Below are 21,422 nucleotides of genomic sequence, written 5' to 3' on the forward strand. Positions count from 1 at the left end.
TGCTATGTTTTGAAAGAGTTTGAGAAGGACGGGTGTTAGTTATTCTCTAAATGTTTGATAGAATTTGCCTGTGAAGCCATCTGGCCCTGGGCTTTTGTATGTTGGGAGATTCTTAATCACAGTCTCAATTTCAGTGTTTGTAATTGTTCTGTTCATATTTTCTATTTCTTCCTGGTTCAGTCTTGGAAGATTGTACTTTTCTAAGAATTTATCCATTTCTTCCAGGTTATCCAATTTATTGGCATATAGTTGCTTGTAGTAGACTCTCATGATCTTTTGTATTTCTGAGGTGTCAGTTGTTACTTCTCCTTTTTCATTTCTAATTGTTGAGTTGTATCTCCTCCCTTTTTTACCTCCCTTTTACCTTTTTTACTCTTTCAGTCTGGCTAATGGTTTATCAATTTTGTTTTTCTTCTCAAAGAACCAGCTTTTAGTTTTATTGATCTTTGCTATTGTTTCCTTCATTTCTTTTTTATTTCTGATCTGATCTTTATAATTTCTTTCCTTCTGCTCACTTTGGGGTTTTTGGTTCTTCTTTCTCTAATTGTTTTAGGTGTAAGGTTAGGTTGTTTTTTTGAGATTTTTCTTATAGGTAGGATTGTATTGCTATAAACTTTCCTCTTAGAACTGCTTTTACTGTGTCCCATAGCTTTTGAGTAACCGTGTTTTCAGAGTCATTTGCTTCTAGGTATTTTTGATTTCCTCTTTGATTTCTTCAGTGATTTCTTCGTTGTTTAATAGTATATTGTTTAGCCTCCATACATTTGTATTTTTTAGTTTTTTTTCCTGTAAATGATATCTAGTCTCATGGTGTTGTGGTCCGAGAAGATGCTTGACACAATTTCAATTTTCTTGAATTTACCAAAGCTTGATTTGTGACCCAAGATGTGATCTGTCCTGGAGAATGTTTCATGTGCACTTGAGAAGAAAGTGTATTCTGTAGTTTTTGGATGGAATGTCCTATAAATATCAATTAAGTCTAGCTGGTTTATTGTGTCATTTAAAGCTTGTGTTTCCTTATTCATTTTCTGTTTGGATGATCTGTCCATTGGTATAAGGGGGGTGTTAAATTCTCCTACTATTACTGTGTTACTGTTGATTTCCCCTTTTATGGCTGTTAGCATTTGCCTTATGTATTGAGGTGCTCCTATGTTGGGTGCATAAATATTTACAATTGTTATATCTTCTTCTTGGATTGATCCCTTGTTCATTATGTAGTATCCTTCCTCATCTCTTGTAATAGTCTTTAAAGTCTAATTTGTCTGATATGAGTATTGCTACTCCAGCTTTCTTTTCACTTCCATTTGCATAGAATACCTTTTCTATCACCTTATTTACAGTCTGTATGTGTCCCTAGGTCTGAAGTGGTTTCTTGTAGACAGCTTATATCTTGTTTTTGTATCCATTCAGCCAGTCTGTGTCTTTTGGTTGGATCATTTAATCCATTTACATTTAAGGTAATTATTGACATGTATGTTCCTATTACCATTTTTTTTTAACTGTTTTGGATTTGTTTTTGTAGGTCTTTTCCTTCTTTTGTGTTTCCTTCCTAGAGAAGTTCCTTTAGAAATTGTAAGGCTGCTTTGGTGGTGCTGAATTCTCTTAACATTTTTGCTTGTCTGTAAAACTTTTGATTTCTCCATAGAATCTGAATGAAATTTTTGCTGGGTAGAGTATTCTTGGCTGTAGGTTTTTCTCTTTCAGGACTTTAAGTATATCCTGCCACTCCCTTCTGACCTGCATGGTTTCTGCAGAAAGGTCAGCTGTTATCCTTATGGGTTTTCCCTTATATGTTATTTGTTGCTTTTCTCTCACTGCTTTTAATATTTTTCTTTGTGTTTAATTTTTGTTAGTTTGATCCATATGTGCTTTGGTGTGTTTCTCCTTGGGTTTATTCTGTATGGGACTCTGTGCTTCTTGGACTTGATTGACTATTTCCTTTCCCATGTTGGGGAAGTTTTCAACTATAATCTCTTCAAATATTTTCTCAAAGCCTTTCTTTTTTTCTTCTTCTTCTGGGATGCCTATGATTCAAATGTTGGTGTGCTTAGTGTTGTCCCCAAGGTCTCTGAGACTGTCTTCCATTCTTTTTATTCTTTTTTCTTTTTCCTGCTCTGTGGCAGTTATTTCCACCATTCTATCTTCCAAATCACTTACTCGTTCTTCTGCCTCAGTTTTTCTGCTGTTTATACCATCTAGAGTATTTTTCATTCCAATTATTGTGTTGTTCATTACTGTTTATTTGCTCTTTAGTTTTTCTAGGTCTTTATTAAATGTTTCTTTTATTTTCTCTATTTTGTTTTAGAGATTTTGGATCATCTTTACTATCACTGCTCTGAATTTTTTTTCAAACATTTTGCCTATTTCCTCTTCATTTATTTGGTCTTGTGGGTTTTTATCTTGCTCCTTTGCCTGCAAGATGTTTCTTTGTTTTCTCATCTTGTCTAATGTATAATATTTGCTGTCTCCTTTCCCTATGCTGCCTAGTAGTAATTCCTCTTGTTTCTGTTCTCTGCCCCCTGTGGTGAGGTTGGTCCAGTGTCTTGAGTAGACTTCCTGGATGGGAGGGTCTGGTGCCTGCATTCTGGTGTGTGGATCCGAGTCTTTTCCCTCTGATGAGCAGGGCCATGTCAGGTGGTGTGTTTTAGGGTATCTGTGAGCCTAACATGGCTTTAGGTTGTCTGTCTGCTGATGGGTGGGTTTGTGTTCCTGTCTTGTTTGTAGTTTGGTGTGAGGTATCCAGCACCGGCAGTTGCAGGCAGTCAGATGAAGCCAGGTCTTAGACTCTGATAGAGGGCTCCATGAGAGTTCTCTGTGGTTATTCTTCCCTGTGGCTGAGGACTCTCTAGTGGCCTAGCATCCTGGACTTGATGCTCCCTCCCTAGAGCCTCAGACTTATGATCGAGGAATCCAGACTCCAGAGGTCACTTGTCCCAGTTATGCTGGGATCTCTGTAGTCCTTTCTTGTGTCCAAGGTCTTCTGCTAGCGTTCAGCCAGTTTTCTGTGGGAATTACTGCATCTTTTGATTTACTTCTGATGCATCTGTGAAGAGAGATGCACTCCACGTCTTCTATTTCACTGCCATCTTTCCTCTTTCCTCTCAGTTTATTTTTTCAAGGCAAGCCACACATTTTTCTACCCTCAAAGACTCCTTTAACACCCCCTCACTTGTGAATAGTTAACTCCTTTCTCTATGTTGCTCCCATATGAAGTGCTCAAATATAACCTTGCACATTATTTATACATGTACAGTTTTTATAAGCAGGAATACTCTGAGGCCAGAGGTTATTGTCTAATTCATGTCTGACTCTCTGTTATTGTTACATAGTGTTGGCAAAATGGATGTGTATTTTCATGTCTGTAAGCTGAAATTTCATAATAGAATAAATTCAACAACTGTAACAACTGGAAAATGTATTTTAACGTGAATTTGTTATTAGTTTCATTATGTCTCACTTTGCTATTTTCTCCAAACAGCTATTTGTGTGTGCGTGTGTGTGTGTGTGTGTACACACATATCCATATTCCATTCTAACAAAAAGCTGCCTCATTCTTTATTTTCCTTCACTCTTGTGCTCTGAAGAGTCAAGCACGGGCTCCAAGTCTGTGTTCTGTTTTCCAGACAACCGTCTAATAGTTAGGGGACATCTCACACATTACTTGAGTGAGTGGAGCTTTGACCACATCAGAAATGTGATGAGAGAAACCTCATAGCTGTGCTTTAGCTCCTCAAACCTCCCCTGGATGATCTTTGCTGTCTCTTTGATGTGTAACAATAATGTGTTTATGGGATCTCAGGGAAAAGCCCCTCTTTCGTCCTCAAGTTGAGACAGAGCTTTATTTGTGATTGCCAGCTATTCCATTACACTTCTGGGGGAAGATGGCTTGTAATGTACTGTACATTGAAAAATCAGCAAATGAGCCCAATTATGTTTCCTTGGCTTTGATGTTTCCCCTACCGCGCTCTCTCCTGCATGTCAGAAAGTCCCCATGTTGGCCCCTGGCCAAGATCACCTTGTAAGCATGAGACTTTTCCATGTGAAAAATGTACAAAAATTGAGTCTGTATTAAGGAAAATATAATTTGCTTTTGCTGAAGTGCTGTCCTCTAGACATACACACTTGAGTTTGGCTCTGGGGTCCCTGCTGTGCACAGTCTCAGAGGAGGAACAGAGGCCATCATGACTCCTGGAAAAGCTTGTTTTCCTTAAGAGAAATTATAACACTTCCAAAATAATTATAGGCCAAATTAACATTGTGTATAATAGAGAATTTAATGGTATGTATTTCCACATGGGAAAAAAGCAGTTTAGAGAAAGAGTTGCTTCTGGAAGCTGTGGTATTTAAGTATACTCTCATCAGTATGATGCAACATTCTTTTAAAGAAAGGAACCCCTAGCAATCCACATGTAATTTATATTCCAAGAGAAAGTCTTCATTTTATTTGTCTGGTATTTGTGCTCATTAAATTGTAAGGATAAAAATGTATTTCTATGTACTTATCCCTTTATGCAAATTAAGAATGGCTCGATGGTTATTAAATGAAGATGTAATTTCCAAGGCAGTCATTGTTTTCATTGACTTTTTGTTGCAGAGTAACAGCCAGAGATTATATTCAATTTCAAAGAATTTCCATTTGCATCGCTGACAAATGGGACCATTAAGTGCCCTTGCTAGGGAGAATGTTGTCATTTATCTGGCGAATATTATAACACCGACCTGCTTCAGGAGGGACAAGACACCTGGACACCCTCTGTGATCCCTGAGGTGCTGGTTTTAAGTCACATGTGCAAGTTTGCAAATATTCACAGGCTGTTTTCACAATTCCCAGTAATGTGAAGCAAAAACAGTGGAAAGGGAATCAAAGATCTTGGGTCTCAAGCCAGGCTCTGTCTTTAAGTAGCTGTGTTAATTCAAGCAGTTCTTCACCTATTTATCCTGTTCCCTCCTCTGTACAAAGTGCATCTGTGCTGGTGACTGGAATGACCAAATAGTGGAGGGTAAAGAGCATAAGTAGGTATGTCTACAGGTTTAAAATTCTGTGAGAAAGACAGAAAGTAGATGAGTGATTGCCTAGGACTGGGGAGGGGGATGGGAGTGAGGCTTTAGGTTTCTTTTCAGAGTGATCAAAATGGTCAAAAATTGGTTATAGCAATGGCTGCATATTGCTACACTAAAAACACTGAATTGAAAACACTTTAGGAGGTCAAATTGTATACAGTGTGAGTAGTGTCTCAATAAAACCATCACAAAAATTATATTTAGATTATAAGTATTAAACAAAATTTTCACTGTTTTTCAAATATAGTATATAAGCTGTAATCCTTACTTTCAAAATCTTTGTGTGGGTTTTCTGACATAACCTCTGTTATCTCTGGTCTGCTTTATGTGACCTGGTTGTACTTTTCTCTGTGCCTGTGTTAGGTTTCAGACTCATCAGAGTGCATTTTCCCTAGCTTTCAAATGTTATGCATCATATTTTGCCATAGATAGGCCATAGAATTGTAATCTATAAACTAAGTATAATTCTTTTCTCTGTTTTGCTCTCTTTTTGGTCTGAAGACAAAGACAGGGATTTGTTTGCTGCAGGATGGTAATCAGGAGCCTTTCAAAGTGCGGCTGCACCTGGCCAGAGATATTCTGATGATCCAGGAGCAGGATGTGATATGCGTGTCTGGTGAGCCTTTCTATTCTGGTGTAAGTAGCTCTTCCTTCCCTTGAAGTTTTCTGTTTCTGTTTTTTGTTAATAAAATGTCTATTCACAGAAAATACTTAATATTTTTTTCTTTTACTTTGAGTCAATAATTTTTCTTTTCAGTATTAGTAAGCAGTGATCTTGTATGAGGACTTGTACTTGGGTCCAGAGACATCCATTGACTCCAAGTTGTCACTGTGTGACTAGAGTGACACTTGTATTTGTGATCATGAGAGGGTGGGTTCTACATTTCCACACCGACAGCTACATGAGAGCAGCGTGTGGCAGTTTCCCTGCCTTCATAGTATCTTGCATCACACCGAACCTTCGGAGGTGGAGGTGGTGCAAAGGCGGAGCCCAGCTCTTGGCATCTGGGAAGCAGGAGGCTTTAGGTAGAGGTCCTGACACTCAGTGTCAGGGCTTCTCCCCAGAGGATAGTGCACGAATAACTCTGCACCACCTCAATAGCATCATGCTGGCGGCTGTAGCAAGCTCTGTCTATGCCCTAAACAGTTGACATATGACCCTGCTGCCAATCCAGTCCCTGAAGGAGCCATCAATTGTCTTAGAACCACTGGTCTGCTTCCTGGTGCTGAAGCACAGATCTGGAAGACATCCTAAGGTGTGTTAAATAACAAAAGTTCAACTGAGTGAATTGAAAGATCTAATTAGGTTTGTTCAATGATCCGTGGGTTAGGCACCAGCCCATCTGCCCACCTGTTTAAAAGAAAAGGTTTTCAAAGGGAGATAGGGGGCAGGAAGAGGCAGTCATTCCCAAAGAATGTCATGTTTCGGGAGAGGTTGTCCTCCTAAGGGGAGCAGACGGGGTCTGTGGGGGGAGGATTGCTCACCAGCACTGACCAGGGAATTCCAGGTTGACTGGCTAAAGGTAATAGCCCTGAGAGAGGCTGAAACTTCAGTTAGCTTAAGTATTAAGTTTCAGTCGGTCGACGTGGTCCTAGCACAAGTGATTCCATTTTGGGTCTATTGTCTCTTTTTTAATGATTTTCCCCTTTTGCTTAGACTGTCACCTTCTCTGAGAGATGTGATCAGAATGTAGGGCTTGAGCGCCACCCTCAGCTACTGCTCTGATTCTCTCACAGTTTTTCCTGATCCTCTGTGTGGCATCCACCGGCCATGATATTTTGTTTAATCCAGGGGACATTCACAGCTGCAGGTTCACAGTCTCTAAGTCGGTCATTCTCATTGTTCCTTTTCTGGGGTTTCTGTCTTAGGAAGATCATTTACTTGCTGGTTAGTGGCTGGGAACTTGGATTTAAAGGTCTTGATAAAACACAATTCACCAGGGAAACTACTCTGATTATTAAAAGCAGGATAAACCCCAGTATTTGGAGTGCACTTTGGAGTCATGGTCAAGACCCAAACTAACTGAAATCAAATAAGTCATAGAAGGACCCCCATGAAGGAGTCACCTTATTAAGCCAAGTTGCTTGATCTTTGGTAAGTGAGTTTCAACCTCCCTAGAAGTGTTAATTCAGGTGTAGCAGGTGGTGTTGGCCACGGCACAGACACCTCCTGGCTCAGCTAAAAGATAATCAAGGGCTGTCCTATCATCAAGAACAACTTCGGCCAGAGAGTCTAGAGGTCTTTGTTGGGCAACGATTGTTTAAATGATGGATCCTGCATTACTTTCAAGTTAATGAAAGGTTCCTGATCATAGCCTCATTTACGTGTACTTCTAACCAGCGAGGTACAGCCCAACAAAAGGAAGCAAACCATGAATCACAAATGCTTCCTGGTAATTCCCATTCAAATCTGTGGCTCAGGACTGGAAAGATGACAGCTCTGGAGGCCAGTAAAGTCTTAAGTGTTAATAGACCACAGGACAGTGTTTCTTGTGCCGTGTGTGTGTGTGTGTGTGTCTGTGTGTCTGTGTGTCTGTGTGTTTGCTTAGGTAGAGCTTAGATGCAAAGTTCCCCAAGTTTTCTTCCCAGAGACAGGGAAGCAAACCAGGGGTCTCTAGCATCACAGAGAAATCAGAGTCTTTTTCATGACAAATATAGCAGTTTGAAAGTTTACCCCTCTTAGCAATGATCTGAGAGATACGAATGATGACATTATCTTTCCAGACAAAAGCCACAGTAAAGGAAAGAACGAGAAGGGGAGGGTTTCATGTTTCAGTAAAGTATGAAGTAAGTCTTGATCAAGAGTCTTGGGAGGTGGCAGTCTACCTCAATGTCAGCTACCTCTCTTCCTCGTCGACTTGACGTGCAGGTCTCCAGTGTCTGTACAGGACTAGGTGTCAACTGGGGTCTTCTCCAGCTGTGAGATGTGTATCTAACCGTCATTCAGCCCCTGCAGTGTGGCTGCCATGTGGACAGTGAGGAGGACCTGGTATAGTCCCTTCCGAGGAGACTCAAAATCAGAGAGATGGGAGAAAATTTGCAATGTTAGTTTGAAGAACTGTAGCCAAATATGTGAGGAAACTAGAATTCAAGATTCAGCTCAGTTTATAGGCACAAAACCTTGAAGACAATTAACACGACCAGAATCTAACATCAACAACAAAGGTGCAAACGTAGTTTTTCTCTCTATAATCACCCCTAGTTTTCAAAGATAAGCACAGTAAAAACTAATTTGTTTTCATTAAACTTGGCCTAGTAATTCACAGAAGTAAGCAAGAAGAGCGATTGTCCACTTAAACTCTTTGTAGGGCTGCATCTCTGGGACCTTTTCCGCAAGGTACCGCGTTGACTATCCCAAAGGGCTTTATTGTTCCACAAACCTTAGTTTTTTTCAAATATGACAATCCAGTCCAGGCTTTGGTAGGATAGCCAATTTTTCCAATTGTACCCTCTTACAAGAACAAATTTTTAGTGAATTTATGCAAGTAACTAACTATATCATGATAAAAAGAATAGTTAAGAGTTTCTAAATTCAGGAGGGATCAGGTAGAGAGAAAAAGTAAATATTTATTTGTTACTTGCAAAGGTATACTTTACCAATTGCTGTAAGTCACAGGGAGCCTAAGAGAAAAGATTTCTTTAAATCTACAAAAACAAGACATTAAGGAACAGGCAATGTTTTAAAACAAAAAGTTGTAACAATTATAATTATTTTCTTCAGTTTATTCAGTCCCTTGTAACTAGTCCTTGTTCTGCTTGAATCCAGTTTTATAATTAGTTCTGGAAATTCTTACCCAGTTCAGTTTTATGGTTTTAAAGTAAAAAGAAACCTGTACTTATCAAAAGTCCTTTCCTGGAATTTCTTTGAAGATGAAGTACGTTTGCAGGAACACTTTTGCAAAAGCATTAGAGTAAAACGATAACTATAAATGACAAAGGATTCAAAACTGCCCATTAGTAAAATTCTGATGAGAGTTCGTTGTAATGGAATTGGTAAGGGAATTTGGTTATTTTTTTAACACGTGACATTTTAAGATAATAAAAGAATTAAGGCTGACAACATTATACCAGGACATATGAGATTTATAGGAATTGTATACAATTCAGAAACAGTTATATACCTATACAAGTACACCATAATGAAGGCTTAGTATTATTTTTTATTTGACAGTATTTCCCACAGAACGTGTCAAATAAGCCTAATTTAGCTTGAAGTCTCCCCTTTTATAAAGAGAGGGAACAAATCTTTTGAGATATTCCAGGGCCCTCTGGAAAATCCCTCTATTATGTCTAGGTCAAAAAGACATTATTTAGAATCTGAATTTTGGGAAGTTTGTCAAAAATATCAAATGTGACTAAATAGAATCACAGATAATTATGAAACAATATTTAATGATACTTTTAATTGTGACAAAAGAGTTCAATGGCATTATATAGAAAGTTATATAGTTCTGAGCAAAACAACTCTTTTAATATTGATAAAATTTACTTTACTTAAGTAATCAAAGACCAGACAATAAAGATAATATGAAACACAGGAAATTATTTTGCTAAACCACAAAATCTTTGCTCTCTAAGTGGATTACTTAAATGGTAAAGAAAAATCTTTCAGAGTATCTTATCAAGAACGATCAATTGTCCAAGGAAACTTTGTCATTTTAGCATATAAAAGAAAACTAAGTTTTAGTGTTACACACATATACTATAGGTATTAAAGCTTAATTTTAAAACATTTATAAAAATAACAATTCGATTTTCAGCCAACTTAACCAGAAAAAAAATTCTCTCTCTCTGCCTCTCCCTCCCTCCCCCTTCAAATTTGTATGTCCATTGTTTGTCCTTTATTTTACTCTTTTGCATTTTGAAACAACCAGCTTTATTTTAGGAGAAAATTACTTTCTTTTCCCCTAACAGAAATGAATCTCCATATCTCATAGCTTTTTTACCCCAAAACACATCTATTTTTCTTGCATGCAGTGTTGTTTCTCTTATAATTTCTAGTAGTTTTAACTCCATATATTAGAATTTTAACCCTAAAAAGTTTTAATTTTTAGTGAAAATAAACAATTGTGAACTGTCTTTAGCATTCTGTGGCTTGTAAATATTTTTTTATAAATCTGTAAATCTGTAACTATTTTTTTACAGTTTCTGGAAATGCATGTTTTCTCATAGTAAATTTCTCAGCATGGCATGGGATTTGTTTACTAGTAAACCCAAATATCTTTAGTTTGTCTGTAAAAGGAAGTGGAAGTGGGTAAACCTATATTCAATAATTAGTGTTTCAGAATTTTGTCTTGTTTGGAAATGATCTGGGTATTCAAAGAATTTAACTCATCATTTAACTTAGCAAAACTATAAGGTTTCAGGTTATCAAAAACACTTAGGGAAACTGTGTAAGGAGTTCTCTTAAAAAGTTTTTATCTTATGTACATCTCTTTAATTATTCTTAACAAAGACTACCCAGAAACACCTCAGACATTGGACAAAGTCAGTTATATTTCTGGCTGAAAATTTTTGTAATAGCGATAACATGAATTAATTTGTTTAGTATATTCAGGTAGAATAAAAAGTTTATATTTAATGCTAATAACTCTGAAGATGTGTCTATTTCAATTAAAGCAACAACCTTAAATGAGCTTTTATATTTTCCCATATCACATGAATCTGAAATTCATTTGGGTTAGTTTCTGTTATACTTCTGAGAATTTAACTTATATAAGAACTTTGTTTTATTTAAGCCAATTAAATAGAGCAGTATCATCAGTGGTAGGAAAGTACCACATAAGATACATATATATTATGTATATATACCCACATAAACATATAGACCAACATGAAATGAGACCTTATAGTTTCTGTTTTGCTGGTTACAGAAGAAGTGGATCTAAGTTGTTTTCCTGGTAGATGGAATAAGTAAAGGCTACCTGCTCAGACGTCTAAAACTAAGTTTCAAATAACCTTTCCCTCTTTTGATTTTTTTTCTGGGAAGAATTACCTCTCTGAAGTTTACACTTTGACATTTACATCTAGGAGGCACAGAGAAAGAATGCAGGTTATAAGCCTTTCAAGATAAATAGCTGAAGTTTGGGAATTGGTAAAAAGGAGTAGGCAAATTTTGAACTGCCTCTTTAGCTGCAGTTTTAGTTTTGCAAAGATCTGTAAGATGACAGTTGCCTTTAATTCCTCAAGGTATTGGGTTGCAACTTAAAAGACACTGTAGGTTGATCCACCCATAAATGTTTTACAAGGGCTTTAGAAGGTTTTCTTTTTAAATTTGTTTCCCTTTTTCTTAGTTGTTTCAGGAAATAATGTAGCAGTGTCCCAGAAAGCCCTCAGAGTCCTGTCAACTTTGGGAGGGGCCCAGATGGGGGTCCTCCTTTGAGGGTGGATATGGTGTTTGTTAAGGGCACAAACCTGGCTTTGTTTATGGTCCTGTAGCCTCTTCAGAGTGAAAGGGCAATTCCGACAGAGGTTAGTAGAAGGAGTACTCAAGTGAAGGAGGAGAGGGAATCGCCAGGGGTTAGGTCCACCTTATAGTCTCTCTATTTTTTTAGATACCTCTTATATCCTAAAATTTTTCATTAGTGTTTTCCAATGAAACTTTTTTACTGAAGCTGCATGTAGACCTCATCTTGTTGCACCTTGCTGTGCTGCACATCACCGGTGCTGCATTGTTTACAAACTAAAGTTTTACGGCAACCTTGTGTCAAGCAAGTCTATTAGTACCATTTTTTTTTAAGAACTTTTATTGAGATACAGTTAACAGACAATAAACAGCATATATTTAGAGTGTACAATTTGGTATCCTAATCTCCAAATTCATTCCCCCCCAACCCTCCCCGCTTTCCCCACTTGGTGTCCATATGTTTGTTCTCTACATCTGGGTCTCTATTTCTGCCTTGCAAACCAACTGATTTGTACCATTTTTTTATAGTCCACCTATATGTGTTAATATACGATATTTGTTTCTCTCTTTCTGACTCATTTCACTCTGTATGATAATCTCTAGGTCCATCCATGTCTCTACAAATGTCCCAGTTTGTCTACTAACTTTGGGTTTTGTTTGCTCTTCTTTCTCTAGCTTCTTTAGGCGTAAGGTTAGATTGTTTATTTGGGATTTTTCTTGTTTCTTGAGGTAGGATTGTATTGCTATAAACTTCCCTCTTAGAACTGCCTTTGCTGCATCCCATAGGTTTTGGATCGTTGTGTTTTCCTTCTCATTTGTCTCTAGGTATTTTTTGATTTCCTCTGATTTCTTCAGTTATCTCTTGGGTATTTAGTAGCGTATTGTTTAGCCTCATGTATTTGTGTTTTTTACAGTTTTTTTCCAGTAATTGATTTCTAATCTTATAGCGTTGTGGTTGGAAAAGATGCTTGATATGATTTCAGTTTTCTTGAATTTACCAAGGCTTGATTTATGACCCCAAATGTGATCTATCCTGGAGAATGTTCCATGTGCACTTGAGAAGAAGGTATAATCTGCTGTTTTTGGATGTGATGTCCTATAGATATCTATTAAATCAAGCTGATTTATTGTGTCATTTAAAGCTTGTGTTTCCTTATTAATTTTCTGTGTGGATGATCTGTCCATTGGTGTAAGTGGGGTGTTAAAGTCCCCCACTATGATTGTGTTCCTGTCAATTTCCTCTTTCATAGTTGTTAGCATTTGCCTTATGTATTGAGGTGCTCCTATATTGGGTGCATATATATTTATAATTGTTATCTCCTCTTCGTGGATGGATCCCTTGATCTTTATGTAATGTCCTTTCTTGTCTCTTGCAACATTTTTTACTTTAAAGTCTATTTTATCTGATATGAGTATCGCTACTCCAGCTTTCTTTTGATTTCCATTTGCATGGAATATCTTTTTCCATCCCCTCACGTTCAGTCTGTATGTGTCCCTAGGTCTGAAGTGGGTCTCTTGTAGACAGCATATATTTGGATCTTGTTTTTGTATCCATTCAGCCAGTCTGTGTCTTTTGGTTGGTGCCTTTAGTCCATTTACATTCAAGGTAATTATCAATATGTATGTTCCTAGTACCATTTCCTTAATTGTTTTGTTTTTGTTTTTGTAGGTCCTTTTCTTCTCTTCTGTTTCCCACTTAGAGAAGTTCCTTTAGCATTTGTTGTAGGGCTGGTTTGGTGGTGCTGAATTCTCTTAGCTCTTGCTTGTCTGTAAAGCTTTTGATTTCTCCATCAAATCTGAATGAGATCCTTGCTGGGTAGAGTATTCTTGGTTGTAGGTTCTTCCCTGTCATCACTTTAAATATATCATGCCACTCCCTTCAGGCTTGCAGAGTTTCTTCTGAGAAATCAGCTGTTAACCTGATGGGAGTTCCCTTGTATGTTATTTGTCATTTTTCCCTTGTTGCTTTTAATAACTTTTCTCTGTCTTTAATTTTTGTCAGTTTGACTACTATATGTCTTGGCGTGTTTCTCCTTGGGTTTATCCTGCCTGGGACTCTCTGTGCTTCCTGCACTTGGGTAGCTATTTCCTTTCCCATGTTAGGGAAGTTTTCAACTAGAATCTCTTCCAATGTTTTCTCAGGTCCTTTCTCTCTCTCTTCTCCTTCTGGGACCCATATAATGCGAATGCTGGTGTGTTTAACATTGTCCCAGAGGTCTCTTAGGCTGTCTTCAGTTCTTTTCATTCTTTTTTCCTAATTCTTTTCTGCATCAGTGATTATCACCATTCTATCTTCCAGGTCACTTATTTGCCTTTCTGCCTCAGTTAATCTGCTGTTGGTTCCTTCTAGTATATTTTTCATTTCAGTCATTGTGTTGCATATCTCTGTTTGCTTGCTCTTTAATTCTTCTAGGTCTTTGGTAAACTTTTTGATCTTTGCATCCAGTCTTTTTTCAAAGTCCTGGATCATCTTCACCATCATTATTTTGAATTCTTTTTCTGGAAGGGTGCCTATCTCCTCTTCATTTAGTTGTTTTTCTGGGATTATATCCTGTCCCTTCACCTAGTACAAATTCCTCTGCTTTTTCATTTTCTCTATCTTTCTGTGGCTGTGGTTTTCAGTTCCACAAGACAAAATATGCTGATGCTGCTTGATACTGCTGTCTGCCCTCTTGTGGAGGAAGCTATCTAGGAGGCTTGTGGGTGCTTCCTGATGGGAGGGACTTATGGTGGGTGGGACTGGGTGGGCAGAGCTCAGTAAGACTTTAATCTGACTTGGTGGGCGGAGCTCAGTAAGGCTTTAATCTACTTATCTGCCAATGGGTGGGGCTGTGTTCCCACCCTGTTGGTTGTTTGGCCTGAGGCCCACCTAGCACTGGAGCCCGCAGGCTCTTTGGTGGGGCTAATGGCGGACTCTGGGAGGCCTCATTTCCCAGAACCCCTGTTGCCAGTGCCCCTGTCTCCTCAGTGAGCCACAGCCAACCCCCACCTCCACAGGCAACCCACCAATACCAGCAGGTAGGTCTGGTTCAGTCTCCTATGGGGTCACTGCTCCTTCCCCCTGGGTCCTGGTGAGCACACTATTTTTTGTGTGCCCTCCAAGAGTGGAGCCTCTGTTTCCCCCAGTCCTGTGGAGGTCCTGCAATCAAATCCTGCTGGCTTTCAAAGTCTGATTCTTTGGGGATTCCTCCTCCCATTGCTGGACTCCCAGGTTGGGAAGCCTCACATGGTGCTCAGAACCTTCACTTTCGTGGGTGGACTTGTGTGGTATAATTGTTCTCCAGTTTGTGAGTCACCCACCCAGCATTTATGGAATTTGATTTTAACATGATTGTGCCCCTCCTACCATTTCATTGTGGCTCCTCCTTTGTCTCTGGATGTGGGGTGTTTTTTGGTGAGTTCCAGTGTCTTTCTGTCGATGATTGTTCAACCGTTAGTTGTAATTCCAGTGCTCTTGCAAGAGGGAGTGAGCATACGTCCTCCTACCCCACCATCTTGATCCTATCTCTTTCTTTTTTTAATTCATTTTATTTATTGGCTGTGTTGAGTCTTCGTTGCTGCACACAGCCTTTCTCTAGTTGCAGCGAGCAGGGGCTACTCTTCATTGTGGTGCATGGGCTTCTGATTGTAGTGGCTTCTTTTGTTGTGGAGCACAGGCTCTAGGTGCGCACACTTCCAGTACCATTTTTTTTTTTAAACAGCCTCCGCACAGTTTGTGTCTCTGTGTCACACTTTGATAGGTCTTGCAATGTTTCAAATGTTGTTACTGTATTTTACATGATCTGCAAGCAGTGATCTCTGATGTCACTGTTGCCATTGGTTTGTGGCAGCTAAGTTGTGCTGATGTGAGATTGAGTTTAACTGATAAATGTTGCGTGTCCTGACCACCTCACTAGCTGGCTGTGCCCCATCTCTTTCCCTCTCCCTCAGTCTCCCTGTTCACAACACACAGCAATATTGAACTAGGCCAATTAATAACCCTGCAATGGTCTCTAAGTGTTTGGATTTTAAGATTCCCATCTTTATTATTTATTTATTTGTTGGTTGCTTTATTTTATTTTTTTTTTTTAAGCTATGCCTCCAGGTCTCTTGAAGCCAAACTGATACCTGAAAGGGATGTGCTGCTGGGTTAGAGACTGTGTGATGGTTTACCCTGTACTTCATCGCACAGAGATTTTCTTGAGGTTGTCAGGTGACCTAGAGTCAATCTAACCTGTTCTGTAACCAGCTATTCTGACGCAGGAGTCTTATCCTAACACAGGAGCATTGGTGGCAAAACTTCTAATAGCTCTTAAATTCTTAATTCATACCCACCAATTTTGTGGTGTTTTGGGGCTTCCAAGATCCCTATTAGCAATTGCCTTTATCTACACAAAACAAGACAAACAAGCTCCTGCCCACCACCAGCAGTGAACCTGCGGAGCTCAGTAAGTGGGGTCTGGGGCCTGGGCCTGGAGAAAGGGATTGCAGACAACTGGGAGTTGTGGCTGAACCCGGAGCTGGGGACTGGGGCTCTGGGTGGGCCCTCTGCCCGCTCAAGCAGACCCACTGAGCCCTGGATGGGAAAGCGGATCAGATCTCAAGCTCAGAACTGAGAGCTCTAGGAAATGGTGGTAAAGGCAGTGAGCTCAAATGCGGCTCTGGGACCATGTCTGTGTTTCTCCCTGTCCTGAAGCCTTCAGAAGTCTCCTTTGGTCCTGCCACATCCACCAAATCTGTTAAATAATGAAAATCAACTGAGTAAATTTAGAGATCTGACTGGCTGTATTCAACATGTAATGAGTGGGCAGGACCCCACTTGGCAGCGAGCTGTGGAAAAGGAAAGGTTTTAAAGGTGGAAAGGGGGAAGAAAAAGGAAATTATTAACAAAGAATGCTTTGTTTCAGGGAAGGTCACCCTCCTAAGGGGAGTGGTAGGGGTTGTGGTGGAGGGCTACTCTCTGCACTGACCAGAAGATTCCAGGTTGAGTGGTTAAACAGGTGACAGTCCTGGGAGAGGCTGAAACTGCACTTAGGTTAAGTGTTAAGTTTCTGGTGATGGGGGCCTAGCACAAGGGACTCCATTTGGGCCTGTTGTCCCTCTTTCAATAGGTGAAATTAAATTGAATTTGGCAAAACAATTTTATCATAAAACAGGAAGTTTGAGAATTTTTCATTCATTGTGTAATAACATTAAAGACGTCATTATTAACAGTGTCGTTGTGTATGATTTCAGAAGAAAATTACAGCAAGTGTCATACAGGCAGCTCCCTGGACTCCCTAGACATCCATAGCGACTTAGCAGGTAGATTTACTTTGTAGCTTATTAGCAGACTTGTTTCGGAGGGTTCTGTTGGGGTGAATAATGCTGAACTGGAGTTTCCACCTCACTTCTCACCAGCATCCTGTGGAAGCCACGTGGGTCCTAGGTCAATAGGCATCTGCTTACTGAAGGTGATGGACGCTGTGCACACTCTTAATTCTTCTTTCGTCACAGACCATTTAAATCATCCTGAATCATGGGTCTGGTGTCGAGGCTGGTTCAATCGTTCCCACGGGGGCACCCTTTCTTTCCTCTAGTGAGTAAAAGAATAGTGATCCATTTCTTCCTTCTTCCCTTTCTTCTCTTCCTTCCTTCTCTTCTTTCCTTCCTTCCTTCCTTCCTTCCTTCCTTCCTCTCTCTCTTTCTTTCTTCTTTCTTTCTTTCTTTCTTTCTTTCTTTCTTTCTTTCTTTCTCTCTTTTCCTTTATTTTTTGGGGAAAGATATATTACATATATCATATGTCATATATGTTACATATATATACACACATATATTACATATGTGAGAATGGTACATAGAGGTTGTCAGGTAGAAATGTGAAAGCTTCAGTTACTATAGGAGGAAGAAATCCCCTTCCGTGTGCTCAGTCCCTACCAGTCTCCTGGGTGACCGGGCCCCTAAGTCAGAAGAGTCTGTGTCTGTGCCCGTGATATTTTCTCCTTCAGTGCTACCTTGAAGGAACATCAAATTTAGCCGAGTCTGGTTTTAAATATTGGCAAAATATTTGCAGAGGGCCAGTGAGACTAAAGTCAGTATGAGACGGCCACATACTTCATCACAGAGACACCCATTTTAAAGGCGTTGCCAGTAAAAGATAAGAACATCTTGGAGATTAAAGTCCACACATGGCAGAACTGTGAGATATATAGCGTTGACATAATCAGTACCTCAGCAGAGTTGTAACGAGCATCGTTAGGAATCAGAATCAACAAAGTTAAGCAACTTCCTTTAGTTTTCCTTGTGGGAGAAAACAGGCCGCTAGTAATCCCATGTGTGAAACCATAACTTCCAGAAGGCAACGTTAAGAGAAGCTAATATCTGCCTTTCACCTTAAGGGTCAGGGCTTACTCCATGTGCGATGGGGTGGGATACAGAGAAGTTGGAGGTGAGGTTCATTATCTGTAGAAAATTTGACAAGAAGAGAGACTGCAGCTACACTAGGCTGCGTGCTCCCTGGGGTGGAATCTCACCAGGTCATCTAGGATGGATGGTGTGTGTGGCCTCAGACTTCTTTTCTCTTTTTTCCCATCAAAGAAATAGTGAGTGAAATACTTGAGTAGACAGCATAAAGAGCCATTCAGCAGAAATCAGAATCTGTGAAAACACACACACCCACACACACACACAATATAAACATTGTATTTTTCAAATTAAAAAAAAAATAATCTCAATGTCAACAAGTACCTAGTAGAACATGCTAGAAAATTTGATCTGTTCGAAGTAAATATATTTGATTTTCCCCCAATCAGTTTTAGAGGTGAAAGGGGTCATTAGCAAGTAAAATTAAAACAGAAGCTGTCGGTTTAATCCTATTTTTTTTTACATTTGATTTTATACTTATGAATGAAGCAATGAAGGGTATTTCATGTGTCTGTTTCTCCTTTTTGACCTTTTCTATTTTGGAGACAGCCATTCAAAAAATGCTGCTAATAAGATTAGGAAAGAGGGGATATGGATACTTCTAAAAAATTAACAAAAAATAGTTATAGGTAGGTCACTATGGTTTAGATTGCTGTGATTTTATAAAAGAAGGATGAATGAAGGATGGTCTTGAACCTAGGGTGCATTCTCTATTGTTACAGAGATTATTAACCTCACAAGACAGTGCTGGAAAACCTTCTCTCCTGTTCCTGGTGTGGTGTTCCTTTTTTGCAACCGTCAAGAGTCACCACTGGGGCCAATGATGTTCCTAAATTTCCCAGGGCTTGAGCTGCAGTGGATGAGGTGGTCCTGGAAGGAAGACTGTGGCTCCAACAGAGATGTTGTCTCCAGACTCCTGGGGGTGGCAGCAGGGGCGATGGGTCACCAGCGGCAACAGTGGTGCCCTGGCAGCCACGAGGTTGTGATGCTGGCAGCTCGTGGGGTGGTGACACACAGACCAGATGCAGGAGAGAGGTGGTGCATAGCTGAAGTCTCTTCCAAATGAAAAAGAAGGGAATTTACCCAAGAACAATAATGGTAAAGAAACGGTAGAAGTACACTTTACAAATGGAGCTAATTTGTCTCACGAGATCGTCATTAAGTATGTGATGCATATAGAGGATATTAAGGACATTATGCTCAACATGCTTTGTTAAATGCAGAGTTTAAAAGGCATTTATCTATCCTGCACCATGAGTCTTATTTTACCCTCAAAACAACTTTAACAAAAGATTTTCTTCTTACATATAAAGCAAATTTATTGACAAGCCTTAAATTTTTCAATTTTAGAACCAAAATATCATTTCTTTATTATATTACTTTTGAAGTTTTTTGCCACTGAGTCTTTGTAAGAAACATCCAAGTGTGTCCCTGAGTATATTATATTGATTACCTGCATAATTACTGAAATAAAAGTATGTAAGAACGATAACAAACACATTTTTTGAAATAGTGAATGAAATACTTGAATAGACAGTATAAGAAGTCCTCACCATAGCATATACTGAGTCAGTCTTGTAATTTACAAATCCTACTACGGTTGTCATATATTGCATGTACACAATACATTTTGCTGCCTTAAGAACCACGGTTCATCAGTCCAGATTGCTGATTTATTTGGTTTGAAATGTAGTTTTTCTCCCAACTTAGAAGAGCCTACAGTCACCAATCTGGGTGTGTCCCTTATTAATAGTATATTTTTAAATCCCTGTTATTTTATGTTTAGCATTTTCAAACAACTCATGTAAGAAAGTCATTTTTTCCTTTATTAATCTTAATAATTACAACTTATATGGACAGAGGTGGTCTTTTGGATTGTTACTCACTATTTGGTAATCTCTCTGCTCCCAAAGTATCAGAGAAAGGAATGCATTTTCATAGGAAATGTGGTGTGCATTGTCACAGGCGTGAGGACGGAGGACTGATGTGTAAGAGATCAGCCCCGTGTCTTCCCTGGCCCCGCCTGCCAAGTGACTGTGCAGCCATGTCAACAGACAGAGCACGGGCATTGGTATCAGACCAGTTCCAAGCCAGGCTGTTCCACTTACATATTTATAGAAATGAATTTTTACAACATATATTGTGAATTCGCAGAACAAGCAAGGTATGGCCACCCGTGTACCCATCACCAGTTTAAGAAGGAAAAGGCCACCCTTCACTGTGAAGCCCTCCCCTGCCCTTACTGACGCCCTTTATTCTTCTCATTAAAAAAAAAAAAAAACTGCATTTTGTGTTTCTAATCTTAATTTTAAGTTTGTTTACTATGTGTAAATAATATGTCTTTCCCTAAGCTCGCTCTATCTACCTATTATCTATCTATCATCTATCTATCTATCATCTATCTATCTATCATCTATCTACCCATCCATCCATGTTTTGTGTATGTATGTAGACAGTTGGTAGATAGATATTTAAAATGTTTTGTTTGGTCGTTTTTCTTTCTTCATCTTGTAAGAAAATTGACATTTTGCTTTATTGTATTATACTTTGTTCCCCCAGCTGTCAAGTTGAGCTAGAGTTTGGAAAGTCTATCTTCTATCTAAGGAAGCCTTCTTTGTAAGGGAACCCGACCCTTGTTTCCAAGAGCGTTGGATACTCAGGACTCCCCACCTGTGGTGACCTGCAGCTTTGCTCTGATGCATCTGTGAGGATATATTTTTATTTAGTTTGCACAGGAGTCAGGAATTCTTGAATATGAGGATTCCTGCACTTCTTCAATTCAGAACAATTATCATCAATCATTTAAGAACCTTTCGCTTCTGTCCCTCTCTGTTCCTCCCCGTGGCCCTCATCTGGAGGTGGACGTACGTCAGCCTCTGAGCCCTCGCTCCTTCTCTTCCTTTCTCTCTGTGCCTGGTGGTCTGAACTCTCTTTGCTTAGACTTTCTCTGTTGTTGAACTTCTGATTCCGGTAAGTTTTTTGTGCTTCTAGAAGTTCTAGTCGATCCCATTTTATATTTGGTACCACTGTCACACGTGTGGTGTCTCCTCCTGTTTAGTCATCATTCTAAAAACGCTGCTTACGTGGCATGTCTGGAGTTCGAGGCTCTGCAGCCTCTGGAGACCCTAGTCTGTCACTTGTTCCTCGTTTGTCTGTTTGCTGTTCTGCTCACTCACTCGTGCTCTGCTCCTCCCACGACTTTTCCTCCTGAGCTCAAGTCCTTTTGTGTGTGTACAAATTGCTTGGGTTTGGCTCTACATTGTGTCACAAAGACAGAATTTTCATTTTCAATTGCTTTTTCAGGGTGCCTGAGGATATGGACGACCCAGGTATTTTTTTAAATTTATTTTTAATTTTATTATTATTTTTTGGCTGTATTGGGTCTTCATTGCTGCATGTGGGCTTTCTCTAGTTGTGGTGAGCAGGGGCTACTCTTCATTACAGTGCTCGAGCTTCTCAGTACAGTGGCTTCTCTTGTGGAGCATGGGCTCTAGGCACACAAGCTTCAGTAGTTGTGGCACACGGGCTCAGTAGTTGTGGCTCACGGGTTCAGCAGTTGTGGCTCTCAGGCTTA

At 39.4% G+C, this 21,422-nt stretch overlaps 1 protein-coding gene across 1 annotated transcript in view; it reads left to right on the forward strand.

The window, feature by feature from the left end:
* Positions 1-21,422, forward strand: part of SNTG1 (syntrophin gamma 1) — a 213,324-nt gene that overhangs the window by 9,456 nt on the left and 182,446 nt on the right. Inside the window, exon 3 of the mRNA XM_057736980.1 lies at positions 5,563-5,697. Within this exon, the coding sequence (XP_057592963.1) occupies positions 5,563-5,697 (135 nt within the window). The remainder of the gene's footprint in view (positions 1-5,562; positions 5,698-21,422) is intronic.

Source organism: Hippopotamus amphibius, chromosome 5 (genome assembly GCF_030028045.1).
Source record: "Hippopotamus amphibius kiboko isolate mHipAmp2 chromosome 5, mHipAmp2.hap2, whole genome shotgun sequence".
NCBI classification, from domain to species: Eukaryota; Metazoa; Chordata; class Mammalia; order Artiodactyla; family Hippopotamidae; genus Hippopotamus; species Hippopotamus amphibius.